Source organism: Symphodus melops, assembly GCF_947650265.1.
Source record: "Symphodus melops genome assembly, chromosome: 17".
Taxonomy (NCBI): domain Eukaryota; kingdom Metazoa; phylum Chordata; class Actinopteri; order Labriformes; family Labridae; genus Symphodus; species Symphodus melops.
Window position 1 is genome coordinate 10,950,447 of NC_136707.1, and position 21,179 is coordinate 10,971,625.

The 21,179-nt window shown below is 40.1% G+C and overlaps 1 protein-coding gene across 2 annotated transcripts; it reads left to right on the plus strand.

Annotated features, from left to right (window-relative positions):
* Nucleotides 1-66: 66 nt before the first annotated feature.
* carhsp1 (calcium regulated heat stable protein 1) lies at nucleotides 67-19,321 on the plus strand. 2 transcript variants are annotated; one of them, XR_013781011.1, is made up of 6 exons: nucleotides 67-279; nucleotides 14,885-15,052; nucleotides 16,215-16,323; nucleotides 17,533-17,655; nucleotides 18,495-18,992; nucleotides 19,024-19,321. XR_013781011.1 is itself a non-coding variant. In XM_079365856.1 (5 exons), exons 2-5 carry the CDS (start codon nucleotides 14,971-14,973, stop codon nucleotides 18,655-18,657), a joined length of 477 nt encoding a protein of 158 aa, XP_079221982.1. In that variant the 5' UTR covers nucleotides 67-279; nucleotides 14,885-14,970; the 3' UTR covers nucleotides 18,658-19,013. The 2 variants fall into 2 exon arrangements, 1 of the variants encoding a protein (XP_079221982.1); XM_079365856.1 differs by lacking the exon at nucleotides 19,024-19,321 and having other exon boundaries at nucleotides 18,495-19,013.
* The last annotated feature ends 1,858 nt before the right edge of the window (nucleotides 19,322-21,179 follow it).

The window sequence follows — 21,179 nt, forward strand, 5'->3', positions numbered from 1 at the left end:
GGTCGCATTTTACCGTTCGTTACGGTAACATCTCACAGGTGACGTCACTGTTTCAGTAACGCCCATTCAGAAAGACACAGGAAAGCAACTATTTACTCTGCTTTTACTCTTGCATACTGAGCTCTGTCCTTGTCACGTGCTGACACAGCGGAGGGAAAAAACGGACTCAACTTAACTCCACTCCAATTATTTTTTTCAGTCTTGCACTCTTTTTTTTATTTTTTTTTTTACTACGGTTCTACAACATCTTTGAGTCGTGAAGTTGGAGAAAGCAAAAAGGTTAGTGACGCAAATACGCTCGAAGATGAGTCGAATACAATATCTCGTGTTAAGTTCATTCTTATCATTACATGGCGGCCAACTTTAATTAGACATTAAATCGAGTAGTAGTCTAAATGTGGTCAAATAAAGTAAGTTTTCTTTAAATCAACGTATATCTCGTGGGTATTGGTTTATCTATTATAGGGCAATCTGCTATGTGGCGTTCACGTCCACTTTCCATTGCAGATTGAGTTTTCCTGGCTCTTTCTGTTTCCATTTCCTTGGAAGGTTAAAAAGAAAACAAGGTAAAAAAGAAAACAAATACTTTAAGCAAGGGAACAACATAAAGGGAAAAAACGTGTTTGTATGCGTGGATTGCAGCCTCTGTGTCATCCCATTACCGCCTCACACAAGTCTGAGTGCATGCTGTGTTTTTTGAAGACAGAAGAAGCTTTCATTCAGAGACTTGAAAAGGATTGCTCTCATCACAAACCTTTCATTCTGAGTTAATGAAGTGCTGGACGTTGTGGTCGCTAAGAGCTGTAGGATGTTGCCAGTATCCATCAGCAACTCATTATAGACTGTGTGTGTGTGTGTGTGTGTGTGTGTGTGTGTGTGTGTGTGTTCATGCTTGTGTGCATTAATCACACATGAGAGCAGAAGTGGAGTAAAGCCTTTGGTTTTAAGCCCGGGTTCATGATCTGTTGTTGGTTGAAACAAAAAAACATCAGCTGATGTAGAGTTTGTCTACATGTGTGAGCTTGTTGCCATGTTGTGTGCCCAATCTTTGAAATGAAAAGTAGTGACTGTGTATCATGACACAGTTTTGGTCAGGATGTGGTTGGCTGTAAGAGGTTGAGGTGCCCAAGAGCTGCATGTAGATGAGCCAGAAATTGATTTACTGGTCTGACTCAGATGACTTTCTTCCTGGTTCACTCAATCACTGCTGAACTGTGAAGAACCTGAACAAATCTATTTGACTGTGTTTAGCTTAACACAAGTGTTCAGGGGCTGACGAGACTTAAAGTAACTTCAGTAGAATAGAAGATGGCCTTTCTATTTTCCATTTCAGACATTCAGTAGGTGTTTTATTCAAGTACACATCATCACTCCAATGAATAGGTCTTAAACGACCTTGGTTGTCGTGCAGTAGTCTTCTTTTTCATACCAAGGACTTCAGTAACTTCTCAGAAGCACACCATGTTCAAACAGTTCCCACTTACTGTAGTTCAAAAGGTTTTTAAAGCTTTAACAATCCCATCCTTCTTAATAGTTAATAGCGTGCCTGTGGTAGTATTTAAAGGACCAGTTTGTAAGATATTTTTTCATTTATTTTATATTTTTTAAAATTCTGGTTCATACTCTTGTTATCTTTCGAGACATGTTTCTCACACGCAGGCCTGAATCACACACATGCACAAGTAGGACCTGTGCATGTGTGTGACCTTGGGAAATGCTTTAACGGAGAGACGTCAGAGTGTGGCGACTGCCCGCACCCACTGGAAGCTGAGCTGTTGGGGGTTTGGTGACTTGCACAAGGGCATCTTGGCAGTGCTCGAGAAGTGGTCTGGCACCTTTTCAGCTACCAGACCGACTTCCATATTTTGGTCTGCACCGGAACTTCAACCGGCGACCCTCCGGCTCCTAACCCAAATCCCTACGGACTGAGCTACTGCCGCCCCCTAATATCTAGTCAATTAAATTAAAAAGTGACCTTACTGTATCATCAGACATTTAGGAAACATGCTGTGTTGAACAACAATGCAGCAGCCAGTATGTCATCCTTCTATTTCAATTCCGGTCTTGAATGTTTAGTTTTTGTTCTGAAGAAAGAAAGTTGTATTCGGCCACACCCACACGGCCGTTTTGGATGCCCCTCAGTTTGCCAGGCAAATGGCAGCAGCCAAGTGGACTAGTTCATGTACAGTACATGTACAACCGATCTTAAAAAAAAAAAAAAAATGTGTCGGAAAAAAAAGTGTCTCGACCTCATGTTTGTAATAAATTGGTGCTGTAGTAATAAAGATTGATTGGTTAGAGATATGAAGTACATCTGCTGCAAGTTACCACCTATAATATAATGTTCTTCTATTTTCTGTTAAGAGTAATAAAAGTAGCCTCCTAAATCCAATTTTAGGATTGTCATATACCAAATGACATCCATGACACCTAATCTATCTCACATATTCATGGCATTTTTACAATGTCAAATGCACACGGTGGGCATCGTCCTCGTATGTGTGAACTGGCTCATAAAGTCCTTGTTGTTTGTCATGCTCTTAGAGCCCTTTATAGGCCTGCTGTGTTTTTTTTATGATCGTGTGTGTCTTTTATAGCCCTGTAGTGGTGAGATGGAGCTTGTGGTGAAGGCCTTAGCGTTGTGTAATATGACCTGTTGTAAAAGTCCTCTGAGAGCACTGGCTGCTGGCAACGAAGCAAAGATAATGAGATGGGGGGAGAGATTTCAGAATCAGAGCTGTTGAATTTGGAGAGAAGTTCGATCACTAAACGCGTGAGAACAAGAGATTCATTAAATGCAGAAGATGAGGGAGGAATGTAGAAGGAAAAGGAAGAGAGAAAGCCACTGTCTTTCTTTAAAAACACTCACCAAATCTAAGAGAGAATAATCTGCTGTTATATATCGGACCAGTCTTTTAGTCTTTTAGAAAAACCTTCAGTTCGATAGCTTGACCACATTGTGGACCTTTCTTTTCCTTCAGCAGCATCACAGACGCGTCTAAAACAGAATCAAAGTTCCAGTTCTTCCCAAGCGTTGAGTTCAGGTCCGGTGTACATCAGTCATAGCATAACCAATTACTGAACTGGATTCATCCTCTGATGGAACGGCCTCAGTCGAAACAGGAAACAACCTTCCTGCTGCTACACTCACAGGAAACTGTAGTCTTTAATAACACGAGTCTTCATATGCTTTGGATTTTGTGAGAATTAAAAAAACACTGCACTGTTGTTTATTACCATTATGTATGAAACCAGTAGATATTTAGCTGCTCATTAGGGATGTAAATATTAATCGTGAGGCAGTTAAAAATCGATTCAAAGGTGTCAAGGTTTACATCGGTGCTCTGAAAAATGAATCGCAATTGTGGCGTGTGCGTAGAGCAGACAGAGGCAGTTGGTTGTAAAAGGCAGGCGGTATCTTTTCAGCTGCAGTGCAAGATTTTTAAGTATAAAATCTGCTGCCCGGACTGATCAGTTGAAGACATTTTTAAAAACCCATTTATTTGATTTGGCTTATTTGAGTTTTTTATCCCAACAGCAGTGGCCACTAGAACTTTTACTATCGTTAGCCTTTTAACTTATTTTTTAAATTTGCTTTTACATTTTTATGATGTTTGGCTGTATTGTATTTTACTAAACTTAATGTACTTGGTCCGCCTTGGCTGTTATAAATCTGCTATATAAAGAAAGTTCACTTGACTTGACTTGACTTGAAGTTTGACGCGACACTGTTTTTTTGGGGGGGTTTTTTGTGGGGTTTTTTTAAATCTGAGATGTGGAAACATTTAGGCTTCTTCAAGACAGAAAATGAAAGAGGTGAGAAAATAAGACGACACAAATGCTGCAGAAGTATTTGAAGAAGATAGAGCACAACCCACATGATGCAGCATTTAATCGACGCCTCAAAGAGAAGCTCCCGTCACCTCCCGTCACCTCCCATTGATATGAGAAAATAAAATGTAAATAGGCCAAACCACACGGACAAGTTGGTTTGCTGCTAATGAATCGTTACTTCCCTTGGCTCATGTACTTTATAATGAATCAGTGTTCCGACTGAATTAAATAACTAAGAGGTTTATAGTGTTTTTGAGTTTATTGTGCCAGTTTCCAATACAGTTATGTAGGGGAACTATATGTACCCATAAATATGTCATATGACAGAGAAAAGCAGTGGACTGGTTGTGGACAATGCTAGCTAAATCAGCAATCCATGTTGGCAGCTCATAATGCATTTTTTAAATCTGCCGTCAGAGGGATATTTGGAAAGGATGGATTCTCAACACAAGACTCGGGTATCAGTATTGTAACTTCTCTATGGCGGATACTCCTCTGTCCACCTTGCAGAAATGGACAGAGGAGAGAAGGTGTTTATCGCCTGAAACCTGCAACTAAAGTCCAACAAAACAAACAAAAGTTTAAATAGTGAGTGTCTCGTGACAAGAAGGGCAACAGATGGCAAGAAATAAAACAATTCTCTTGTGTTGCAAAGGACACGGTGCCAATACAAGTGTTGGAGAGAGAGGTTTTTAAACTAATTTTGACTACTTTGGAGCCAAGATGCACCCTGCAAGCCTTGTTTAAGGTGCTCTTGTTACAGTTTTTGTTGGCCTTTTACAGAAAGTAAAACCTGTAGGCCACTTTGAAATGGTTTACTCATCACACTACTCGATAACTTAGTTTTAAAGGAATAAATGAGACCTGTTTCTCTTGAATAAGTTGTTCTTACTGATATTGATAATGTATTATATACTTAGATAAGAACAAGCTACTACAAGTCAGGACTTTAACTAACACTTTATCTCCAAAAATATTGAGATAAATAAAAATGGTTAATATGGCACGCCGTAGGGAAGTGTTTGTGTGAGCGCAGAGAGTGAAACCACTTAACCGTAAAAAGAAAAAGTGTCTGCAGTTTGACGAGAAAATGTGTAGACGAAGCAGGAGGCTGTAGATAGATTTCAGATCACTTCTGTGTATTGTGTTTGAATCAATCGCGTTTGTTGGCTTCTGTTTGCCTGAAGGTAAAAACAAATCACTCCCACTAACATACAGTATGTCTGGAATGTCACCTGGAGGCCTCTCTGTTCTTACCTCATATCCACTCAAGGTCTTTGTTCTCTGCAGAACCTGTCCTGTAAGTGATACTCCTCAAACATGTTAAATAGAAACTGAATATTAAATATGGACGGCGTGCAATAGAACAGAATATAACAGACATCAGAGCAAACTGAGTGCACATTGTGAGCTTTAACAGCTTTGTATGCATCTGCTGTGCTGACCATGCTCATGCATTGAGAGAACCTTTCCATAAGCAGTCACAAACTCAACATTTCCCTTCAACTATTCTCTTCTCGTTTATATTCTGTCCTTTTACCCGCGATGCAACGCTCAATTAAAGTAACTGACTCAATAACAGACGATCCCTGACTGAACATCACCGCAGTCCCAACTCCAAATGGCTCCCCTCTGCTGACGTCAGCTCTGGCCTTTATAAGCTCTGAGGCCAGCTCGATGGCCAATGAGTGACTTCACCTGGGCTGGAGACAACAGGAAGAGAGAAGGGACAAACAGTACAGGGCAACATACAGCCGTAACAAATGAAACTTTTCAAATGCTTTTGGCATCATTTTAGATCAAGTTTCTTTGCAGGAGGGGGGGGGGGTCCTCTGTCCTCCTATAATTCAACTAATGTTTGAATTATTACTTTGTTAATAATAAGAATAATCATACATGCACAAACAGGATCCTGTGGACCTTTCCTAATGGAGATACTGTATGTCTGAGGGAGAGAAGAGTGTCTGAGCAGTTGGGACTTAGATGCCTTGCTCAAGGGCAACTTGTCAGTGCCCATGGTGAACTGGCATCAGCTTCAAGCCTAATTTCTAGACTTTAAACTGGCTCAAGTTTATCAACAACAATCCCCCTTTTCCCAACTTAAGTCCCAGAAAACGGAGCTACTGCCACCCCTCTTATGTTCATTACAATAGTTACTTCAACAGATCTGATGATCGACGCTGATGTTAGACAACAAGAATGTAGTCTTGGGTTTATGTTCCCTTTAAACATCTTTTCAGCTCCTTATCACATCGGTAAACTGTAACATGTCCTCACATGTGGCTCTGAGGTTTTGTACCATGAGGTGTCCTATTACACTATGGGAAAGAGGTGTTGTTCTGCACAGCAGTGTGTAAACGCATACGCCGGGATGGGTGGTACAAAAACAAAGACCCACACAGCAGGATCAGGTATCATTGTCAGTTAGATGGCTTGTGTTGGTGCTTGTTTCCTGTTTGCAGCCGGTACAGTTGGCGATATGAGAATGCTTTTGTGTAGTTTTGCGCTCAATTTGAGTAAGTCAGTAATTCATTATTTTAAATCAGTGTGAAGCTGTGTTTAGACCACAGTGACGTACTTCTTTACTTTGTGTTAATTACCGCGGTTATGATCCATAACAAGGTGACGGAAGAAACCTATTTTATGCATTACAGCACTTCTGTCTTTACATTTTAAGGTGGAAGGGACTGCATGTGTAAATGCAAGTGGCAAACAGTTTCTTCTGAATTTCTCTGCATGAAGTAAGCGAGAGCTGATGTGTAAATGAAGCAGTTGATATTCAACAGCTTCAAGTGTGTTTTTTGTGTGTTTTGTTTTCCATTTATATATTTAAGCTGCTCAGTAAATTACCCGGATGTATCCTCTCCCATCAGCACTGTGTGCATGTGATGGGTGAAAGTATTGGTACCCCTGGAGTCTTTCCAGAAAATACACAATTTCTCCCCGAAATTGTTGCAATGTCAAATGTGTTTGGGTAAACGTGCGTTTATGTCCTTGATGTAGATTGGAAAAACACAAAAAAGCAGAACTGAAAAAGCCAAAATTGACATCATTTCAAAGAAAGCTCAAAATTGTTGGCACCCTCAACTCAATATTTGGTTGCACACCCTTTGGAAGAAATAACTGAACCCAATGAGCCTCCTATAACCTTCAACAAGCTTCTTACACCTCTCAGATGAAATTTGGACCGAACTGCTCCAGGTCTCTCAGCTTCTTCTCATTCAGATGACGATGTATGGTCTGAGCTGACACTTCTGCACCCTTAGTCTGCAGGACACCTTGAATTTGTGTAAAAGTTGACTGAGAATGTCTGTCCACCATTCGACCGATCCTGCGTTACATTCTTTTGTCAGTGTTTTTCTTCTGTCCCCGTCTGGGGTTCGCCACAGTTCTCCCAACATTGCATCCAGTAGATCAAGATACCAAATAAAATGTGTAAAACTGAATTAAACTACGGTCATGAACAATTGCAACTGTGACATCACAACTTCCTGGATTTTCTGTTCTGGTCTAACTTCATTTAGTTAGAAAGTTTCATATTTCTATTAAGATGTCAGAAAAAAATGAAAGGAATTTGGGCTTTAAAAAAAAAAAAATCCCCCCTGAGCTGCTCAAGTTTACGTTTCTCTGGTGATTAGGGTGGATAAAACCTGGCTGCTTCCTTTTTCCTGCTGTGTCAGGAAGTGGCCATCATCATCACCCTGGAGGGGGAGGGCAAAGAGTGGGAAGGAGGGGCAGACAGAAGGGGCCAGTGGAAAGGGAAAGGATGAGAAATAAAATGGAGTGTATCATTGTCAAAGTACAGCAAACAGCATGTAGCGTGTTGTAAATCTTCATATCAATGACCTGAAAATAACAGACCAGGGAATTCAATACTACTTGTTTACCCCATATACAAACTGAATGGAATCAGTTCTTAATAAACCACATGAATGTAACCTGTGAGATAAAAAGCTTCTGACAAGTGTACTACAGTGCTTGTGTCTTTATGTCACCATCATTCATTGTTTTTCCTTTGTTTAAAGTTGGAACAAAGGAGTTCCATGTTATCAAAGGGAAATAACACAATCTAAGGAAAGCAATTGTTCGATCAAACACATCACTTGAACTCCCGTAAGAAGCAGTGATATGAATAAATCATCACTACGTCTTTTGATTGTTATGCATGAAATGATTCATCCTCATCAATTTGTGGCGAACACACAGGCTGAACACTTACAGCTCGGCTAATTCCAATTTCATATTGAACGTTCTTTTACGATGACATCAATTTGTTTGGAGAAAAAAAAAGCAATTAAAAACACATTAGACACATGCACTCACAATAGTCTCCATCATCTTCATTCCTTTCGAGTGTCATCTTCACACAGACACTGGAGCTTTAGCTTGATTGGCTGGATAATAGTTTTGATCACAAAATATAATTGTTATCGATATCCAAAGTTTGGAATCTGAATTTTTTAGAATAAAAACACATTATAGGCTGTGTCAAGTTAAAGTTCCAGGTTACAGACCCTGTCGCATGGATAAACTAGAAATTTCAACTATAGTTAGAAAATAGCCGTTTAAAGGAAGTAAAGCCATGTTTGTGAAAAATACAAACAAAACAGAAAATGTATTATTTGTAAACACTGCAATAACTTCTAATACTTTATTGTAGATTATATTTAAAAGTTGGAACATTTTAAAACTAAAGCTTTTCATTAATAAGTTTACAGTAAATCCTGCTTAGTATCCACATGTAAGCAGTACAATTGTGAGTTTGCCCTCAACAGGCCGGAGGATCACTGCATAGATATAATGGATATAATCTGATGCCCACAGGCGCCTCTGAGCCGGTAATAGTTACCTTTCAATTGCATGACGCTGATTCTTACATGAAGTCACATTGAAAGAACCACGGTTCGAGGTCAAAATATGGGACAAAGATGTGTCCTAGTTTCCTTGGGGGGGGGGGGGGGTTACATGGACATAGAATAGACATGACTCCGCATTTAAACAAGTCCAGGGAAGGAGCTTTTGATCAAAAGTAGACTCATCACATTGACGCACGTTAAAGGATGAGTCATCCAATTGTAGGATCAAGACCGTATTTTGCTGTCGCATGGCCTTGTATGCATGAAAAGGACCCACACACACACATTTACACACTCAAACTACCCACACTGACTTCATGCACACAGAGAACCCGATGTAATTGGCTGTCTCTGTGTAAGGTTAATGCTTTCTGCCTTCAGTGCTCCACACTGGCTGCGTAATGTGACTGAAGCAGCCTCTCTCTTTCTTTTGTGTCGGTGCAAAGAAGTCCTTTATAACCTGCCTGGAGCTGTTAACAACCCTCCCCCCCTCCCCCCCTCCTCCTCCTCATGTTTTTCACCTGCTGAACAACGGAGACGCCACATTGACTGGGCCAATATCTGCCCGAGAGGCGCTCAGACAAAAATGAAAACTGCTGAGAAGAGATGAATGGAGTCGAGCTAGAAATAACATAAGTTTGGTGTGGCAATGTAAAGACAAGATCAACATTATTTACTCTATACTTTTTAATATTCATATTTATTAAGAAAAAAATAATTTGAGGCGTGTGTGGTGTTAAAGGATCAAATTGTAATTTTGACATACAGCGTTTAATAGAAGTTCTGCTGTCCAAATTCAAAACATTGTCCTCCCAGGAGAAGGACATACTGGCTGCTGAATTATTGTCAAAGAAGCTAGCACTTCTTCTTTTATTACTTTAAGATTTCATTCAGGAGCACTTAAGTTGCTTTTTAGACTAATTAATTGGCTGTTATCATTTTTATTTCCACTATAGTATTTGATTTATGACGTTCATGAGGCTTAAAGTCATCCAAGGTTCTTGTTATAGAATGAAAGATTGTTTAAGACGGTTACTGATTGTAGCCCAAAGTGTGAAGAAGCAAATGTAATATACCACATCTTCATTCCAATCTCTCTAAAATCGAATTCATTTTAAGCTCTTTGCTGAAGTGGCCCCTGGGTCGTCTTGTCCTTAAGACCTTTGTTTACCAGGAGGATAACGTGTGAGAGAACCAGAGAATTGAAGGGGATAGAAAGGCTTGAAAAGAAGAGGGAGACTGGTTTTACAAATTACAGTTTTTCAGCAGACATACAACTTCCTTCTTCTTGCATCCCTCTTGGCTTAAACGTGGTTTGATTGTATTCAGCTACCACTCATAACTAAAAACGCTTTTAGTGTGTGAAGTCAAAGTAGCATTGAAATCAAACCTGTCAATCACAGGTACTTTCTGCAGACTTTTTCCTTTTCCATCCTCTGACTCCTTCTTTCCCTCATCAAGCAGTTGGAAGCCCTCAGCAGGATAGGAGGTTACAAAAGTTCCTGCCCTAAAAAAAAAGTGATATCCTTGTGTTTCTTTGTTCAACTTTCCGGTCTTTACTTTATATCTAGTTGTTTTTTTGGTCTTCAGATCTTTTCATTGTTAAGCCATTAAACTACACATTTTTAAGGCACAACATTAAGAAGTGGTTTGGATTTTGGAGTTACCTCTCTCGCCGTGCCTTCATGTACTATTTAAAGGAAGGCCAGTTTATGTCTGTGAGCCTGCAGATTACAAAATGATCAATACAAAATACTGGAGTTCATGTGAAATTAAATCATTTGTACAGCCCAACACTTCAGAACCATTTTACCATTTCTTCGTAGCCAAAGTATATTTAATGAGAAGAATATAATTTCACGAACTTGTAAAGGTTTGAAAAAGACTTTCAGTAAATACTGTAGTTTGTCAGACAAAGGCCTGAGCAACAGAATTCATCTAGACATCAAATAGGCTGCCGTTGCTAATATTCTTATTAGCAGGACCGTAGTATTGTCGTGCACAGCTATCTTCATCTTCATCTAAATCCACAGTGGAAATGGATGTGCACAGCTTGCACAGCTCCTGATTAAAGAACGAGTTTGACTTTTTTGGGGGAACAAAAAGGATTGATTGAAGAAAGATTAGCATACAGACAGGGTTCAAAATCACGACGTTACTCTGTCCTCATAAGAAAGTCCACTTTTGACCGAACTGTCTTGAAGACTCCATATTCAAGTTGTCATTTCCTGTTAGTGGGAGAGTCGGGCCAGAGGTCATCAGTCTTAAACGAAGCGAAGCTAACCCCCATCCCCCCTTTTTTTCCAAAAGAATTTAACTAAAGCAAAGCTGAAACCCGATTCTGTGTGGGGTCAAGCCTTAGCGTTTTGTCTTTTTAGCTGCTCCACAAACAGATTCAGCTTCTTTTTTGATTATTTATTATCTGCTTTTAATGAATAAGGACTATCCCCGTTTCACAGTGAAAGCTGCTTTAGATGAATGGCTTTAATCTTGTTGAAAGTGCCAGACTTTAACTCTGAACCACTGAATGACTGCCTGGATTCCACACAAGTATCACAGCCTGTGGTCATACAATAGCCTCATCATGTGCCAGTGAGGTGGCCTAAAGGTGTGTGTGTGTGTGTATGTGCGCGCCTCGATGAGCTGGTATTTGCTGTATCAGCAGGGTCTCTGGGTTGAGGGGAGTTTTGGGAGCTCTATCATGGAAAGTTCCATCGGACAAAGCGCGTGCAGCATCCTCTCAAATATTAGCGATCAGACGGATCTAGGAGACCGATCAGCTGATGTCATTATGTAATCTTATCTTATGACACTTTTGAATACTTTGACATTTGAAGTCACAGTATTTTGTTTACATTGTGTAACTTATATTCATTAACCCGGTTGAACTCATGAGGTTCATCTAAATGGCCAACGGTTGCAGGAACAATCCACAAAAAATAAATCAAAAGTCCATGGCATTCTGAAAATAACTTTACTATATTATATTGTGAGCAAACAACGCGTTGGGTGTGTGAACGTTGATTGGGAATCCTCTCTTGTCTTTTCAACACATTATCTGTTCAATCTGTTTCATTCATTATTATTAGTTGTGTTCAGTTGTGTTTTTTTAAGACAAAAAAAAGATTGAAATGATTACTGCAAAGTGATCAATAATGACTTTCCTCCTTTGTTCTACTGGGTTTGATTTGTTAAGAATATTAGCTCGTGGGGTCCTACTTTAACAGCAACCTTGAATGCACCACCATAAACATCTTTTAAGTGATTCTTCGCTTGCATCTTTAAAACCAGTGACATGTTCAGAACACAAGATTCCCAATCTCAAGCAGTTTTCTCATGTCCTGATTTTATTTTCACATCTTTTTGGATTAAAATGCAAAAAGTAACAGGTCTACGAAAAGCAGGAAGCCCATTTAAAAACTGTGGCTTTGATTGGGGGAATGGACAGGGTCGCGTTAAAAAGAACAGTCAGAATGACCCTTTAAAGCAGCCAGAGAGAGACTGAGACTTCACAGGCTAATTTTGTTCTCAGCTTATCATGTTTACTGAGCCTCCCTGTCGCAGTATCTCCTGCTTATCTGCCACTTTTCCGTCTCATTCTCCGCCTCCTCTGTGCTCCTTATAGACCCCCCCTCTCTCTCCCCCTCTCCCTCTCTCTCTCCCTGATGCTTTATTTTCTCTCCACGTCTGCTTATGGTTTATTTTTTCTTGTCTTTCTCTTATCTCGTCAGTTTAGTCATTTCGTGAAACCTACACGAGAGTGCCAGAGAATGTACATCCCTTATTATCAGTGCCTCAGCGCCTCAAACACTTTGTTAAAAAAAAAAAGTGTTTAACTCAGTGTGTGTTTTGTTTGCCAGCTGTACCCGTGCCTTCCTCTTGCAGTCAGGGAGTGTTCTGTCCGGAGAGGCAGAGATTGCATTAACCTCAGGCATATTGAGTTAAGATGGATCAGACGCTCTGCTCACTTGGCTCTGTGCTGGGAATCCATCAAATGAATTTAGATGTTCAGATGTGAGTAGCTGTAACAGTGTTGCTAAAGGTGAACAAACACTCCTGGATACATATACAAGTTGACACACATCCAAGATTCGAGAGATCTATTATCATCTGTATAAGACTGTATACTTTATTTATCCTATGAGGGGGAGTTAAATGTTACACTCTGTTGTTGATCATGCTACACACTCATAGGTTGAAACACACACACACACACACACACACATGCACTAACGGGATCGTATTGGCTTGCACTCATGGAAGGTTGTGAGAGTGACAGCAAGGCGCTTGGAGGTTAGTGCCTTGCTCATAGGCACATCATCAGTGCTCGGGAAGTGACCTGATACCTCCTACAGCTTCCAGACCAACTTACAGGCTTGCTGTGCACCAGGACTTGAACCAGCAACCCTTCTGTTCCTAACCCAAATCCCTACAGACTGAGCTACTGCCACCCCCACTGTATGAACCTCTTTCTGTACTTCATGTTATAACTCTTAACCCGTCCTATCAGCGGCCTTCTTTTATGCTATAATTCATCCTCGTCCACTACAGAAACCAGATTCCACTAAACAACCTAAGTCATCTTAACAACCACAAAGACTTGATCTGTCTTTGTTCTTAATAACCAAGCAGAATGTGTTCTTCTTTTGGTCCATTTCTATACAGACACAGGGAGCTAAAGAAGCTCTTGTTTTAAAGGGATAGTTTTGAGTTACTGAAGTTTACCTGCTGAATGTACTCATCAATGATGGGGTTTTTTCTACTCTATATGGGTAGATACAGTGTGTGCATTACCCTAAAGTTTAAACTAAATATATGGTAAAACCTTACTCCAAAAAATGTGAGCAATCACCCTGAAACATCTTTTCTTATTCAGTTCATTGTTACCTCGTTTTCATTTATCAGAAAAGTTTTCAGGCAGAGCTGTGTGTGTGTGAACACCATCAGCAGAATCGTTTACCCAGAATTTACTCTGGCTTTTTGTTGCAAGCCCTCTAGTAAATTCAATTGATGTCGTCTATATCATGTGAGTGGTGTACAGCTGCTGCACGTAAAGAACCGTTGTGCACGTGTGAAAACGGCTGTCGTCTGACATCAGTTTATTTCAACCTTGATGCAAAAAGCCGGCGGATAGAAACATACTTACTTTAGCTTGCACCGTGAAATTGTAACAAGAGTGTATAGAAAACGTTTATAAGCATAAATATGACCGACTCCACATCCATTCATATTTTTAGCAGAGATAGAGCGTGATGGCAAGACATATTTTTATCATGCCACCTGTCAAGCTATATTGCTTGGCCAATATGCACGCCTATTAATCGCTCTCCTTTATATTTAGAAGATTGTAGGATGTGTTTTAAAGCTCTCAAAGGTTTCTGTGGGAGACATTTTGATTCATGGTTGGTGGGCAGTAATTGCCAAATCCCATGAGCCAAAACGTCACTTCTTGTTCTATTCTTATTTGAAAATTACTAAATGCTCTGGCCAACTAACCAAAAAACTAGAACCACGTTTTTAAATGAAGCAGCTACGTGAGCTTTTAGAATCAAGTAAATGAGGAATAGAAACTGACAGTGATCATTGAAAACTTCTCACTGTGGTGATTTGTAGCGTGTGTGCTGCTTCAGTACCTCTCTTGCTCTTATTCTTCCCTGGAAATTGGTTAATCTGCCCCCATAGCCCCATTATTGTTGAGAGCCCATGTGCTGCCTGAACTCCTCCTGATGTCTCCTGATGATGTTGTTGAGTCTTTTTATCATGTGTGTGCTAGCCCCATCTTTCTATTTTAATTTTGCCTCCACGGTCTTCTCTTCAAACAAAATAGAAGTAGTAGAGAGTTGAACTCAACAGAAATAAGAAACATTATTTTGTGCATTTTCCTAACTGGTAGAAAGAGTTGGGATGTAATGATTGATGGTGTCTTCATATGATATTCCTGAGCTAAAGTGAATGGGAGGACTGTTGTCCTTCTCTCTCTCTTTGTTGGAGAGCTTCACAGGGTTTTTGTTCTCATTACCGGTGTTACCATAGTAACTGGAGTTCTGGGAATGCCAACAACAGGTCACTCATTCAGGAAATTAATTAGGGGTTGGCAGTTTTTTCCCCGGGTGTGTGTGTGTGTGTACTGTGTGTCCTAGCGTCCCTATGATCATTTAAACGTCACATTTCTCTTTCTGTCCTCCTCTCTGCAGGTGTTAAACACCCTCAGTTGTGCTTCTCTTCAGCGATCCTTCCCCCACCTTCCTTCCTCCCTTCCAATTGACTCCACCCCCTCCAGATGTCATCTCAGCCCACAAGCATCCAGGGGTCACGACCTGTGACTCCTCCGCTGAAATCTCCAGGATCTCCACATTCCCTGGGTACTTCCATAGTTTTAAGGAACTCTGACAGTGCTGAGAGCCTGGTGCTGTGTAGGAACAAAGCAATGCACTAACATATAGTCTTGTGACATAAAATGTAATATCAGTGTACTGCTTGGATCCACCGTCTAAAATTTAACAAAATAAGATTGGGTTGAAATGATGATTCTGAAAACAGAACCTGTCAGGAGGGATTAGGTGAATAGTTTTATTAACTACTGGAGATTATAAAAGGGAACAAAAGTCAGGTTACTATGACTTCAGATTATTAGGTTTTAACAAAGTCGTCCAACAGGAAATAATTAAATTCCAATACATAGTTGAAGATCATTTTCCCTGAAACTTTGCAGAGCTGCAGCTGCTTCCAGAAATCACAGAGAGAGAGAGAGACTTTTTTTAACGTGGTTTTGACAAGAACATAATCTAAACTAATGGCTCATAACTATAAAGTTTTCTCTTTCTTAGTTGTTTTTGGAGTTTGTCCAAAGTCTGCCATAACTCAGAGCAACAGCAGGAATGAGTATTTCAAGCGTCCCAAACAGGGGTGAACTATCCCTTCTTCGAAGAAAGAACCCTCGTGGACCAAATTACAGATCCAGTCATTTTCCACATATCTGAAGTTTTGGTCCCAATAGAACCAAAAGTGACGTCATGTAGAATCTCGATAGTACATAAACAAGGACAATCTACCCATTTTATAGTGCAACTTTGATAATTATCCATAGATAAAATCAGTCAATGGGAAAGTAAAAAAGTAAAAAAAAAAAAAAAGAAAGTAAAAGAATTGTTTTGCCTTCAGATTCCCCTGATGCTTTTATGCATCGGAACCTAAGATAATGTCATTTCAGAATAGTGATTGTATCTATAACTTTTAAAGCTGCAGCTCTTCTGCTTCTGTTCTGTTCTCTCTTCGATGCATTTATCAGAGCTAAATTGTGCAGCGATTTCTATTCCTAAGAGAGTCTTACATCGTTGTGTTACAGGGTAATGAGAGCACACCATGTTGGGATACTTCTGATAATCTGTCTGTTTAAAATATTCCTGAAGAGTGGGGTTTCCTGGACAGAATTCTGAGTGGCACACTGGTGATGCCTCGTGGTTTCATTTCTGCAGAATGTAACTTACTTGCTGTTGTACCACCCTGTTTTTGTCCCATCATCAGAGTCCCTGCAGCCTCCAGCCTACAAACAAAGAGACCGCTCCCCCTCCCCCATGAGAGGCTACCTCATCCCCAGCCCTCTGCCCACACGCAGAAACAGAACCTGCTCAGCGTGAGGAAACACACACACACACACACACACACACACACACACATCCACATATTTGATGTAAAGTACTGAGCAAAATCCACACATTTATGGTGACTCTAACCCTAATGAAAAAAGTAATTCTAAGTATTGTGTTCTACATGGTGTACTGCACACTGATTTTCAGCACTGTGTTTAAAGCAGACATCAGAAAGTGTTGAGCTGGTGCAGACGGTGGATACATGTGGACATGCCCTTAAAAATTGGTGGAGACATAAATAGCTTAAGTAGATTGTTGATGAATTTCATCCACCATAGTAAAATGTACATTAAAAAAAAGTAAATGTTCCTCTGCCTTTTTATAGAATCCCCTGAATAAGCGCTGAGAGCAACGTCTCGTCTGCCTTCGTAAAATGGCCAAATTTAATGTTGACGACACTTTCTGAAATTGTGAAGGTCAGTGGAAAAATCATCGGTGCCGAACAAAACAGCCTCACTGACCTCTACAACAAACATGTTCAGCAAATGGCACAAAGCATTCTGTCGGTCAGTGCCCACCCCCTTCACTCCGAGTTTCAGTTGCTCCCATCTGGTTCTCGTTTTTAGATTTCCCTCTGTTAAATCCAACAGATACAAAAACTCTTTTGTCCCCAGTGCCATTTCCCTCCTTAATTCTGGGATGCTGTGCTTCAGTGTGTCTGACCTCTGCTGACTCTCTTTGGTCAGTATCTGGCTGCTAAACATTGTCAACATTGTCTGCAGTTACTTTCTTACGTCGGCTGATCTTCATGGTGGTTTTGTGTATGTATTGTAAGGTGCACTTTTGAATATTATTCTATGGATGTACACCTAACAGTGTGCTGGTAGCATTGAGTGGATTCTGCACTTTACTTTTATTTTGTCTCAGTCAAATGATCATGACCCGTTGTTCCTCTATGAATAGTGAATTTGGTGTCTCTTGCATTGTCACTGTGTTGATTATGTACTTTTGTCCTTTGTCTTTTTACTGTTGTCTACTGTCCCGTCTGCTGTTGTTGTTCTGACTTGTTGCCCTCTGGGGACAAATAAAGTTGAGTTGAAGTTGACATGCACTGATATAGTGGGCCCTTTTCATCGCTTCCTTTGTCTCCAACCCTTCACCATTTTTTTCCATCCCTCCGTTTGCATCTCTCTCTCTCTCTCTCTCTCTCTCTCTCTCTCTCCCTCTCTCTCTCTCTCTCTCTCTCTCTGTAGGACGGCTCGTGCATCCGAGGGTCCGGTGTTTACTGGTGTGTGTAAATGTTTTTCCCGCTCCAAAGGCCATGGCTTCATCACGCCAGCTGATGGGGGCAACGACATCTTTGTCCACATCTCAGAGTAAGTGTGTCTGGACAGAGAGGAAAAGTGTCATGGACTGGGAAAGGCTCAGGTCATGCTGCTGTTGTGTCTGTGAGACTTGAAGATGAGTGTATGGTGTCCTCTTATGAGGTGAATGAGAGGGCTGGTTTTTGATATCCAACTGTGTCAGTGTGTATGTAGGAGTAAAGGGAAACGGAAACACACACACACACACACACACACACACACACACACACACACACACACACACACCCCCATACATACGCACACTGGAATGGCAGGAGCTGCAGGTGTGTAGGAGGACAACAGAAATTATCTGATGACCTTCACTACAGGGCTTTTGTTTTCACCCACAGGCTTAAAACACTGACGTCAGTAGTGTTTACACACATGCATGTTAATACATAGACACCTACAAACAAATATACACAGTAGCACCAAGTCATTGGTAAAACAGGACTAGGTAAAACAAACAGCCTGAAGGGCAGAACAATCCTGTTTGCTGCATACTGTAGCTCAAGCTTCTGTTGTCTTTCCTCTTAACAGTCAAACATGGAACCAGGAAGTGACACGTTTCCTCACTCAGTTGAAAGTGACGGATGGTATTAAAGCTTAAATGACTGTGTTATTATTAAGTTTCCTTCTGGTATTTTATATATTTGTACTAAACAAAAATAATAATCATTTATTTTTTAAGGAAAAACTGAAACTGAGATCTGGATTGCGTGAAATGCTAACACATGAGAGGCACATGGACCACTAGATTTGCAACAAGATTTTTTAAATATATATGTATGTGTATATTTTATATATATATATGTACCATCAATACGTCTTTCTCTCCTCCTCCTTTGCAGCATTGAGGGCGAGTATGTGCCCGTGGAAGGTGACGAGGTGAGTTACAAAGTCTGCTCACTCCCACCCAAACATGAGAAGGTCCAGGCGGTGGAGGTCACCATCACCCACCTCAACCCAGGAACCAAGCATGAGACCTGGGCGGGACACGTCGTCAGCAGCTGAGCGCTGATCCTCGCAGGGCTCGGGTGGGAAGGGATCTTGAATAAAGAATTGAGAAGGGATGGAAGGTTTGAGGAGGGGTGCTGTTCTGATGATTTAATCCTCCAAAACATGGGTTAAGAGGACAGGTTTAAATCAGGGGGAAACCTGAATCATCTCATGCTTTACTTATGTTGGGAGGCTTCACGTTGTCCTTCTTTTTGGATTGAGTTACTATAAACAAATGTTTTGACTGGTAAATGGATAGATTTAAAACAACAGTGGAAGAGATGTTTTTCAGCGACAGATTTCTAATTTTGTTTAATTGCTTAGATCTGTAGACCCCTTCAAATTTGATGGTGCTTTGTTTCAATTTGGTTTTTTTTTAAGTTGATTTCGCAGCAATCATTTATTGCCGGGAACAGATCTTATGAAAGAACTCTATATTGCATGATTCAGCTTTGCAGCGCTTGAAAACAAGCCTAGTGTGGTCTCAGTGCTTTACGAGCACTCCATGTTGTGCAGCACCATTGGGTTACTTTCCAGCTATACTGTGTGTGCCTACATCTACCCAGAGAACTGACAGCTCTGTTCGTGCCTATACTCATACCATCCTCTGACCTGTGTTTGATCGTGCATGAATTCCTCTGAGCAAATAAAAATGTTATAAAACTGCTACTTGATTCATTGATTTAACTACGTTTTAAGATATTTGAAAAATAATGATCGGAATAAGTCTAAACTTAATATATATTATTATGAAAGTATGTGTTTTCCTATAGTGGACTTTGCTGGTTTGTCCCAAAACAAAGCTGTTTTTGAACAAAGAAGAAAAAAGTAAATTTGGCTACTTCCACATGATTCATATTTTAGGACTATAATCATACAAACAAATAACAATTCCTTTAGCACTTAATTAGCTTAAAGACTTTCCATCATTTTTGCTTATCGGATCATATTCATAAATTTATTGCCACAGATTTATTGCCAAGCTTGTAAATAATGTAAAGGGACTATAACCATCATATATAAATGATCACATTTAAATATCAGTCTGCTGCCCTCTGCTGTCAACATCTGTCCATTACAACTTGTTACATCGATCAGACCCTTCTTTAATGCCGAAAGCTTACTATTTTAGCCCTTAGGAAACACTGCAAAAATGCATTTTTAAAATATTAAAGAAGGTATTACAAATTGAAGGGAGACATGGGTACAGGAGCAGGCAACTAAAAACCCTCAATCATAAAGGTGGCTGTGAGCTGAGCAGTCTAAAAAAACAGAAGCTCATAAGTTGTTGGGGTTTTTTTTTTCAATATTTGTATTTTCAATTACAATTTTTCATTAACATAGTAATTAATGTGCATTACAGATCACTTTACGCCAGAAGTAACAGTTTCTTCCCCCAGGCTGTCACTCTGAACACTAAACAGTCAAAGAGTGTCAGACCTGCTGCTGTGAAATAACCCTGGAACAAAACTGTCACTGTGAATGTGCATATATTATTAAATCTAAATGATCATCTATGCATGCTCTATTATGCTTAAAAAACGGCATTTATCAAATATTAAAGAATGTAATTACAAATTGAAGGGAGACATGTGTACATGAGCAGGCAACTAAAAACCCTCAATCATAAAGGTGGCTGTGAGCTGAGCAGTCTAAAAAATAACAAGTTCAGAAGTGGGATTTTTTTCTTTCAATATTTGTATTTTCAATTATAATTTTTCATGAACATTGTAATTAATGTGCCAACTGTCAAAGCAGATGCAATTCCATGACATCACCTTTTTTTAAATAATTGCCTATGTCATTTTTTGAGAAGCAATATTTTTTTTGCCTAAATCAACTCCTTATGATGCTGGCTACCTCTAGTATAATTGCCTATGACCTCAGTTAAACAGATCATGTGATAGACACCTTTAATATAATGGCCTATGTCAAGAGTGTGATTTAGGCCGTTTTATTTTGCCAAAGTCAAAAGACAATGTGACTTAGGCAATTGTAGCCTACAAGCTTCAAGGAGGAGAAAAAGCATGCACTCTTTATGCTCAAGTATGAAGAGTTCCTGAAGCTGAATGGATCTTACTTCATCAGCATTAGACCAGGCAAAAAAGCTGGAGATCCAACTTTGCATGACTTGCGGGGTCTTCAGTTTAGCAGTGAAGGCAAGGTCCATTTCAAAGTGTCCATCTCGGAGGACTCTGTGTGGGGGGCACTGCCACAGAGGGCACAGGTGCCAAATGAGCCAATAGCATGGATAAGAATGTTCCCATGTGCTCTGCCGATCAAGGAGGGAAAGTTCCAAGAGCTCCAGACAGTGCAAAACATCTTGCCTGTCGAGTGTCATCACTTCTTTGACAATTTGCCACATTACTAAGCATCAGTAAAGAACCCAGCAGAGTAGAGCTGGAAGGAAAAGTAGATGCTGATAGATCCTCAGCATTATGTTAGTTTGTTTGTTATGTTTTGTTATGCTATTGTTCACAGAATTGAAGCTGTTCAATTGCCTGTCACAGATGTATGTTACAAAATTAGCCTAAGTC

Bases quoted from the DNA above. Each gene is read 5' to 3' on its own strand.
- carhsp1 (XM_079365856.1), top strand. From the start codon at position 14,971: ATGTCATCTCAGCCCACAAGCATCCAGGGGTCACGACCTGTGACTCCT. The intron at 16,324-17,532 runs GTGAGGAAACAC...CTCTCTCTGTAG, and splicing joins AGAAACAGAACCTGCTCAGC to GACGGCTCGTGCATCCGAGG. The intron at 17,656-18,494 runs GTAAGTGTGTCT...CCTCCTTTGCAG, and splicing joins ATCTTTGTCCACATCTCAGA to CATTGAGGGCGAGTATGTGC.